We start from the raw sequence: 10024 nt of genomic DNA, 5'->3' as shown, positions 1-10024 counted from the left end.
CAAGGTTTTCTGGCTTATCACTGTGAATAGATAAACTTTTACCAGTTCTTTTCCATTACCACAGGCTGTTGGCCAAGAGATCTGATCTGTCACAAATGGAGGGATTTGCCCCAACATTCTTGAGATCTCCCTGACCAGGGCAGGTTTTAGACTCAATTAAGACAGTAGTGCCACAGGGGGCCAGGGAGTCAGGAGTTACATCCCTGGGTTGAGAAGAAAAGGACTAAAGAGAAAAGGCTGAGGCCAAGCATTCTCAGAGCAGTTCAGCTGGTTCAAAGTTGGCTTTGTTTAATGCCCAGCTTCTCAGATTTTCCTCGGCTGAGTGGGCTTGGTGGAGCGCTGGCTGGAGAGTGTTGCTTAGCAATGGCATTTTGTGGCCCCCGGTTCTCAGAGGGTCAAGCAACCCATCCCCTGCCTCCCCTCCACCGATCCTCAGCTACCCTCCCAAGCCTCCTATTAGACAATCAAGTGTATGCCCGAGGGAGGGACCAGAGCGAGGGGGCGAAGTTTAATCATTGAACGAAGCAGTCTGGAAGTATTTAATCTGTAGCACCTAGTTCCTGGAGGCCTCTGCCCGACCTGGAGCCGGCAGCACGCCAGAGACACGGGAGTAAACACTGCACAGAAATCTCTGCCCATCTCGGGAGAAACCAAACTTGGGAAAGATGTTTGCGGTACACTTGATGGCATTTTACTTCACCAAGCTGAAGGAGGATCAGATCAAGAAGGTAAGGGCTTGCAGAACTGAGAGATACCTGCCTCATTCTTCACTGGCGGAACTAACCGATACTGTGGCTACATCCACAGGGATTTAAGAAAGCTTATTAGAGAAGACACAGGGAGCACAGGACCAGCAAAGAACTCATGGAGGAGGGAGAGAAAGTAAACCTCCCACAGGGTGGGCATCAGGCATTGTCCTGAGCCTCGCGTTTCACTCTGCAGTTCCTGGGAGATATCACTGGGTGCGGGTGAGGAGAAAGTCTTCAGAAAGGTTAAAGACAATCGTGTTTGATGGAAGGGATATTTGAGGGGAAATGCTATGAAGGAGGAGAGAGAAATTTTGAGAACTTTAATTCACATGATTCTTCATGTGCTTGAAAGAATAGAAACATGGGAACCAACCAAGAGGGATGTGGGCTTTCAATGTGAAATAATTGAAATATGATTGCCATGATTGCCGTGGCCGATTGCTGATGGTAGGCTGTGCATTATTCTGCCACTGTCCCCGAGAAACCTTTCCACAAAATTTATAGCAAAGTAGGCTGCTTAAAAGTTGCCCAGGCTCAAGCCTGGAGCCTGCTTTGGATTTGATGTCTCCCCCTCTCTCTGCCCCTCACATGCTCACACTCTGTCTGTCTCTCAAAAATAAATAAATGTTTAAAAAATTATATTTAAAAAAAAGGAGGGGGCTCCTGGGTGGCTCATTCGGTTAAGCGTCTGACTTCGGCTCAGGTCATGATCTTGTGGTTCATGGGTTCGAGCCCCGCGTCAGGTCCTGTGCTGACAGCTCAGAGCCAGGAGCCTGCTTCCGATTCTGTCTCCCTCTTTTTCTGCCCCTCCCCTGCTCACACTCTGTCTCTCAAAAATAAATAAATGTTAAAAAAATTATACTAAAAAGCAGTTGGCCAGGCTCACCTGGGGGCCAGCACCATTCTCGGCTGGCAGCCTGGCATGAGCCCAGCCTACCACACTAGCCCCTCCCGCTGCCGGGTGGCAGCGCCCTGGGCACTAGTGTCTCTCCGTTTACAGATAACAGAAGTCCTCTCAGCAGACAGACTTAGCCAAGGTCACCGAAGTATTTAAGGTGGCGTGAGGATTAAACCCAAGTCTGACTCCCCAGGCATTCTTTCCATTGTGCCCTGATGCCTCCAGGCTTTTCAAACACAGAGAGGAAATGTGGCCCCTTACAGCCCTCATATGCTTGGTGGGATGAACCTCCACTAAATTCTGTCCATTAGAGATTTGGGTTAGAAGTTACAGCTAATCTTAAAGTACTGTAAATCAATCTGACTTAAGCTGTCTTAATTTTCACTTCTTGATTAGTTTCACGGAGTCCTCTACTGGCTTCTTGAGGAGGTAGAAAAGTCCTCAACAGCACAGCTTAGTAAAGAAGAAACCTGCGTGGTCTCTCTGCAAAACCCAAGAGGGAAGTCTTTGGGACATTTCCATTTGGTTCTGCATATTCGTTTCATTTCCTTGGGCCCCTTTGTCACACCCTAGAACCAGGTGGGACACGTTTGTCCACCAGCCTAGCTAGATGCAGCCTCTGCAGATTTCTTCCTCTGGGAGGAGGGCGAGCCTTTGTCAAGGCCTGAGGTTGACCCTTCCCACCTCCCTCTGTCCCCTTCAGGAAAGCTGAAGAGTGAGCTATAGAGGTAGTCAGGAGCACCCTGTGGCCACTTTAAGTAACAGGTGACTGCGACAGTGTAGGCATCAGGTTTATGGGTTGCTGGATGAGTCACAGTTTCTGAGAACACGGGCTCGTGCCCTCCTCCACGTGGTGAAAACACACCTGGTCAAAAGGCACAGGCCCTTTCTTTTTCTCCAGGGTCAGGTAGTCTGTCCCCTCCTTAGTTTCTGTGCTTCCTGCCTCCAGAGTGTCAAGATCCTGGGACATACTATTTAGACGCCGGAACAATTTTTTAAAATCTCCCTATACCAACGTTAAAACAAAGACAAGACAAAACAGTAAAACAGGAAGGGAGGGAGGAAGGAGACCCCACTCTGATAGTTTCTTTTCCAATTCAGTATATTGACATTATTTGACCTATTGATTCCATTGGGCTGAATCTGGTCACTGACCTGAAGATTGTTCACTCATAAGAGAAGGACTGATTAGGTTTTCAATGTGTACCTTTTACAGGTGAGTAAGTCAATGTTACGAAAAGGGGAAATGTTACCTTCATTCCCACCCCTCTCACAAACACTGTCAGATTTGCTCTGTGGGAGCCCGTATGGTATGTTTTATTTCTTACTCACCCACAATCCTGAATCTTTGCCCTTCGCTTCTTGTTGTATTGTAACCACTTTGTACAATTCCCATTTCTTCATAATTATCATTTTAATATCTCCTAACATTTAATCATGTTGGATATACTATAATCTTTTCCCTCTTGTTGGACATTTGGCTACTTAAAAAACTTTTTTTTAAACATTTATTTGTTTTTGAGAGACAGAGACAGAGCACAAGCAGGGGAGGGGCAGAGAGAGAGGGAGACACAGAATCCAAAGTAGGTTCCAGGCTCTGAGCCATCAGAGCCTGACACAGGGCTCAAACTCATGAACCGTGAGATCAAGACCTGAGTGGAAGTTGGATACTTCACCAACTGAGCCACCCAGGTGCCCTTGACATTTGGGTGTTTAAATGTTTAAAAACATTTTTTTAAACAATTAAGTTATTGTTATGAAAAACACTGGAATGTGTTTAATATTCTCCATCTTTGTGGTCATAAGGTTAGATTTCCAGAACTGAAATTACTGGGTCCAAGAGGTGGACCTTTTTATGACTCTGGATTCATTCATATGGGAACTTTGGACTAAGTAAGTGATCTCTAAAGTCACTTCTGGCTCCTACATCCTGTCATTCAGCAGAGCTGAGCTTACATTTTTAAATTTTCCCCTCCTATGTTAAATGCACAATGCACTGTGTGTTGGCTCTTTTGTTTATAAGATACCCTGTTTCACGGTCTCAGAGTCTTCCCAAAAGTGTGCTTGGGTTTCTTCAACTCAAACACCCTCCCTCAGAGCCTGCAAAGAATGTACCTGGTGACACAGGTCCCAGATCACCTGTCTGGATTTAAAATATTCCCCCTCACAACATATGTTTCATTTTCCCCTTCTGGCTGCTGTACCAGGTTCTGTGGGAGGTACAAAGAATAAATAAGAAACTGTTGCTAAGTTGACATTCCTTCTGTCAGGACTTGAACTTACTGAAACAGCAGGAGCAGGAACCCAAAGTTCTGAATGAGTCTGTTAAACTGCAGCTGGGGCCTCAAACCCATGTCTTGTAGGGGAGGGATGACACTATGGGGACGCCGGCGCTGAGTGAAATGAGCCGTAGGTTCAGGGGGGCACGTCTCTGGGGCCTTGGGGTGGAAGAGGAGCAAGTTTAGTTCCCATGTAGTACGTCTCCTCCTTCCCCAAGCCCCAATTACTTGGGTCACGTCCCTTCCGTCGGTCTTCTCTGTGTGTGTGATTGTGCCAACCAATTAGTCATAAACAGACTCAGGGTGAACAGGAAGCCCTTAACGAAGCATGACCCGGTTCCATCCTATCTCCTCAAATGCACTGAAAGCCCAATTGTCCTTTTTTGTTAATGGCTCTCTGATGGTTTTCTGGCCTCTCTCTGGCCCCCAAGTCTGTGGAGCCATGGGCCATTTCGCTGTCTTGGTCTCCATATTGGCCCCAGACTGAGCTGGGATGCCGCCCACGAGGCCTGGGTGATGACTAGGATTCCTATGATAAAGGTCATGTGGCCCCTGCGCTTTTGGTGTAATGTCTCTGTTGTGTCCTGCACAGAGCTGTGAAGCAAAACCACGCAAAACCAGACTGGATTCCAGTCCCAGGGCTGCTGTTCTCTTGCAGCTCTCCCAGTGCTGCTTCATGACTCTGAGGCTTGGAGTCCTCATTTCTCAACCAGAAGCAAGAGTTCTGGCCTCCCCTGGCTGCCTCAAAGTGATGCTGGGGAGATTGAATGAGGTTGTGTACCTGAAAGCACTTTGTAGACCACAACAGATGTTCTTAGCCTGTGAGAAAAGTGTGGGAGAGTGATTCCTCTAGGAATGTGCTGGGATCAAGTCTCCTTACGGGCTGGATGGGCAAATACAAGGCATCTATGCCACTATCCCTACTTGTGACCCCCTCGGTCATCCATTCCAGTAAGCCCTGGGAATCCAGGCTGCCACTACCAAATGATGGGCATTAGCATGAAGAGGAAGCAGTTCTACTTCTACTGAGCACAGCCACAGTGATTTTTAGAAGTTCCCTCCATTAGGGCAGTGGGCCTTTGCCTACTCACTTGACAATGAGTGTTATCCACCGATTTTTAGCAGCACCTTGAGCTGGCTTTAAAAATTAAACTTCATCTTAATTAGAACAACCTCAGTTTAAAGCAGAATGGCAATTTAAAGGACTAGAATTTAGAGATTGCAGGTGGAAACTAAATTGAGCTGAGCTTCCTAGCAGCCCATGAACAAAGGGAAACAAGTTTGGATATATATTGTCATCATTGGAAATGAAAGCTTCCATGCTTAGGAATTTAAGTTTCAAGCTTAAGCTAGTCTTTTGCAGTGGAGACACAACTGGACAGTGGTGCAGGCCCTGGACTGGGAATGAGAAACCCTAATTCCTTTGTAGCTATTGCCCCTCTATCATCCCATCAGAAAAATGGGAGAATCTTTTCTTCTTCAGAGCTTGCCCTTCAGAGAAATGCATTCCTACCTCCCAGCCTTCCATTCTATTCCTTTCTTCCAATTCCCCACCTTGTCTGCAGCTTGGTGAGGGGTCAGGCAAGGAGCCTTTGGGAATGGACATCATGACGCTGTCCCCAGAGTCAGAAATGCAGCTTCACAATGGGAGTGGGGAGCAAGCACCCCTGGCAGGCAACCCCGGTCACCCTGACTCTGTTCCAGGTGGACAGGTTCCTGTATCACATGCGGCTCTCCGATGACACCCTTTTGGACATCATGGCTCGGTTCCAGGCCGAAATGCAGAGGGGCCTAGGGAAGGACACCAACCCCACAGCCTCCGTGAAGATGCTTCCCACCTTTGTCAGGGCCATTCCAGATGGCTCAGGTGAGTGGGGCTCGGGGCTGCCGGGGACCCTGGTCCCACCGCTTTCTTCTTGGCTCATGGGGACCTGTCCCCTGGCTTATCTCTCCAGCCCTCTGTGCCCATTCCTCTCCAGCTCTCTATGCTTCAGTCTATTCAATACCAGAAGCTTTGAACCAAAGTTCAAATGCACCCTGCTTTTTCTCCGCTCCCCATGGACCCACATGTTTTGTTTATTCACTTGCTGGAGCATCCCACATTCTCCCCCTCGTGAACACCAGCCTGGCTCTTCAGTCTCAGGGTAGTGGTCGCTGCCTCCATCTACGAAGCATTCCCATGCTGGGGCTCCCTACTGGGCCAGCACTTCCTGAGGGCAAGGTCTGTGTCGTTCTGAGCACCTAGCGAAGTGCCTGAGGCACACCAGGCCCTGATAATAAGTGGTGTTTCATGCCTGGGTATCTTGATTCTAGGCCCAGGGTCGTAAGTAATGGAAGATAATGTAATGTAGTGGAAGGAAGAATAAATGATAATTCAAGAGAGCTGGGTTCTAGGCCCATTTCTCGGTGACCTTTGGCAAAACGTTTAGCCTTAGTTCCTTTATCTGTAAAAAGAGACAGTTGGCCTCTGTATTTGTTTTCTGTTGCTGCTATAATAAGTTACCACAAACATAGCCTCTTAAAACCACCCAAATTTATTCTCTCATAGCTCTGAAGTTCAGAAGTCTGCACTGGGTCCCACTGGGCTATAATCGGGCTGTCAGCAGGGCCACGTTCCTTCTGAAAGCTCTGGGGTAGAATCTTGTTCCTTGGGTTCTCTGCCTGCATGCCTTGGCTCATGCCCCCTTTTATCTCCAAACCAGCCGCGTAGCATCTTTAAATCTCTGACTCTGATCCTGCTGCTTCTCTCTTCCACATTGAAAGACCCCGTGATTGCACAGTAGGCACACTCAAATACTCCAGGATAATCCTCCAAATCAAGGCCAACCCACATTTTAATCTCATCTATAACCTTAATTTTCCCTTGCCACGTAACTAACTTATTTACAGATGTAGGGGTTAGGATGTGGACATCTTTTTTTTTTTTTTTTTAAATTTTGAGGAAGAGATTGAGTGAAAGCCTGAGGCGGAGCTTAATGCCACAACCCTGGGATCATGACCTAAGCCGAAATCAAAAGTTGGATGCTCAACTGAGCCACCCGGGCATCCCAGGATGTGGACATCTTTGGGGAACTATTACTGAATCCACAAGTTTCCATCCAACTCCATTCTCAGCCTCTGGGCGGAGCCACAGGACAGACAAGAACTGGTATCTACCAGCACCTTCTGTGGTCAGGGGTGTTACTGTCCCCTAAGAGTCCTGAGTTGTAACTGTTTTGCCCACGTCAGACGGGAACACTGAGGACCAATGAGCTCCCCCAATGTCGAGGTCCCAGTGCTCCCACCAAGTTCCAGAGAGCTTTGGGGCCCTTGAAGGAACAGGGACTGAAGTTTAGGGAGATCCTGGGGGCTTTGATTGATTAGCTGGGTTCTGGGCCCCTGTGGGCCAATGACTGGGTCAAAGTAGTTTCTGCCATTTGAGAGTTCTTCGGAACTGTGAGTCCTATTCCCTCAGGGGTGGCTGGGTGACATGGTGGGCAATGTACTCACCCTGGAGGGACATAAGCTTTGGAGAGAGACAGGCCTGTTTAAAAAAATCTGCTGAGTTCCAGACACTGCCCTATGAGAGTGCCTTGAAGAGTCATCCAGGGCCATTCAGAGTAAGGACCTGAGTCATGGGTGTGTGTGTGGCGGTGGGTAGGGGGGTAGGGGTGGGGCACCCCTGGGGCGAAGTCCTCCCAGCTTCCAGGGCTTTGGCACCTCCTGCAGAGGTGTGTCCCCAGAAGTGAGGGAAAGTGACTTCGATGGTCTGGAGGCTGCGGGCATGGATGCGTCTTTCTGGCCCTGGCTGCTTCAGGAAGGTTTGAAAATGAAAGCGACAAGTCTTAGAAACCCTCAGGCCGTGAGGCACCACCTCCTTTCTTCACTCTCTCCTCAGAGCCTCTCATCACCTCATAAATCTCAGCAGTGATCCTGTCGCAGTGAGGTCTCAGGACCCAGGGTCCCTGGGGCCAGGTGGCCTTGGTAAGTCCCAGGACCACTGCACTCCTGTCCACATCAGCAAAAGGTCGGGGTTGTTAGGATCCGATGAAGTCATGTGGAGGGAGTGCTTTAAAATCTCCCAAATATTGCCCCAAGTCTTCGGCGGCTCCTGTGAGCTGCTGGTGTAATTTCATGGTTCCTAACAAAAGCAAACAAATAAACTGCTATTAATCCATGGAGGCCTCCATTTTAGAAATGTATGCAGTTGCCAGAGAAATCCCGAGTTCACCTATGGTCTGTAATTCCCTTCCTTTTATCCAAACCTACCTGAGAGCAGCAACTTGTTAGAGCTTGGCTCCCTCCCAGCCTTTCAGTGAGGGAGCGGCAACTGACTGTCCTTACAAAGTGCCTTAAAAGTGTTAGCGTTTGTGCCTTATCCTCTACCAGTGATGAGGGAAAGGGGACAGGAAGCACCCGTCACATGATTGTGACAGTGATCGTGGTTCTGTAGGGCCCACTCAAGCTGCTGCTACTGAGGGGGGAGCTGTGAAGGGGAGCTCAGGGAGCCCTGACGCAGTCAGCTGGTGCGCCCAGGGGTCTGCCCTAGCACAGGGGTCCCCTACTCACCTGAGTATACGACTCAACTGGGGGGCGCCTGGGTGTTTCAGCGGTTAAGCATCTGACTTCGGCTCAGGTCATGATCTGACAGTTTGTGAGTTCGAGTCCCATATCGGGTGAGCGTGAGCCCCACTTCAGGTGAGCTTGAGTGAGCCCTGCTTCAGGTGGACACGAGCCCTGGGTGAGCCCCGCTTCTCTCTTTCTCTCCGTTTGCCCCTTACTCACTTGTGCCCTCTCTTTCTCTCAAAAAACAACCAGAAAAGAGAAAACAAAAAGCCTCACGTAGAGCATGCCTAAACATGTGGTTTCTCAGGTCTCTCCCCCTGGAGATTCTGAATCTCTGGGAATCTCCAGGCTCAGTCAGCGTGCATGTGTGGGAATGGGCCAGAACGGGGGCATAAGCCCTGGGAGTGGCTTAGGAGAAGGAAACCCTGGAACCTCTGAAAGATCACAGAAGGATTATCCAGAGGCGGATTGTCAAGGCAGTCTCACCCTCTTGGGAGATCATTATCTGTTTACTTGTTAAAAATTTTTATTGAGATATAATTGATACAACATTATAACAGTTTCTGATCTGATGTTTGTATATATTGCAACATGATCACCACAGTGAACCTAGCATTTGGCAACATAGTGACAAGTTTCTTTTTTCCTTCTGATGATAACTTCTGAGATCTACCCTTTTAGCAATTAGTCAAATATGCAACACAGTATTATTAACTACAGTCACCATGTTGTACATTATGTCCCCACGATGGATGGTGGTAATAATCTTAATCTCTATAGAGATCCTGACGGCCTCCCTGCCACTATAGCCTCTTCTTCTAGGCAGGTCCTCCCTCCTTCAGGGTCCAACGAGTCCTTTCTCTGGGGTCAAAGTCACAGGAAGGCCCACACCAGGTGGTTTCAATGAAATTGCATCTTGAGTCACGGGTGGAGCTGGGTGATTGCACACTGATGACAGCATTGGTGCCCAGAGGAAGGGATGACTCCCTGCTACACTCCGCCAGGCTTTGCAGATCACCCCCAACCTGAGCCACAGCACACGGACCTCTGTTTTTGAAATCCTCCAGTCTATTCTGACTGGTGCTGGAGGCATTTTCCCCAAATCTCAATCAGAGCTTGGCATTCCCTTGCTTAAAATCTTTCTGTGGCTTCCCCTCACCTTCTGGATAAAACTCAAGCCCTTTGGGGTGGGGTAGTTTTTCCAAATCTGCCCTAGTTTATCCTGAGACTACCTGCTAGGCTCATTTCTGTCACACCTCCCTCTTTCCTCAGAAGCAGACCCTGCCCTCCCTATGTGAGCTCATTCCTTGGCTCCAGGTTTCTTCCCTGGGACCTCCTCTGGCCGGCTGCCTGCCTCCCTCCCTCGCATTCCTCAGTACTCCGCTCCGTTCCGCCTCTTCTGGGGTATTGACTCCTACCTGCCTTCTGCCTTCCTAGCACCTGGCATGTTATCCGGCACACAGTCAGCGCTCAGTAAATGTTCACACACGGATTGTGTGATCATCCCTATTTCCTACTTAAGATAACATCTGTGAAAGCATCTCTTGTTTGGT

At 48.7% G+C, this 10024-nt stretch overlaps 1 protein-coding gene across 7 annotated transcripts in view; it reads left to right on the top strand.

Moving 5' to 3' along the window:
* Positions 1 to 665: 665 nt before the first annotated feature.
* The window catches only part of LOC144243456 (hexokinase HKDC1), a 46213-nt gene continuing 36854 nt past the window's right edge, over positions 666 to 10024 (top strand). For all 7 annotated transcript variants that reach the window (XM_077778519.1, XM_077778518.1, XM_077778523.1 and 4 more), the window contains exons 1-2: positions 666 to 728; positions 5631 to 5793. In XM_077778519.1, the coding sequence (XP_077634645.1) occupies positions 666 to 728; positions 5631 to 5793 (226 nt within the window). The remainder of the gene's footprint in view (positions 729 to 5630; positions 5794 to 10024) is intronic.

Source organism: Crocuta crocuta, unplaced genomic scaffold (genome assembly GCF_008692635.1).
Source record: "Crocuta crocuta isolate KB4526 unplaced genomic scaffold, BGI_CrCroc_1.0 scaffold167, whole genome shotgun sequence".
NCBI classification, from domain to species: domain Eukaryota; kingdom Metazoa; phylum Chordata; class Mammalia; order Carnivora; family Hyaenidae; genus Crocuta; species Crocuta crocuta.
The sequence above is the reverse complement of the archived record's forward strand: the minus strand, read 5'-3'. Positions and strand labels throughout refer to the sequence as shown.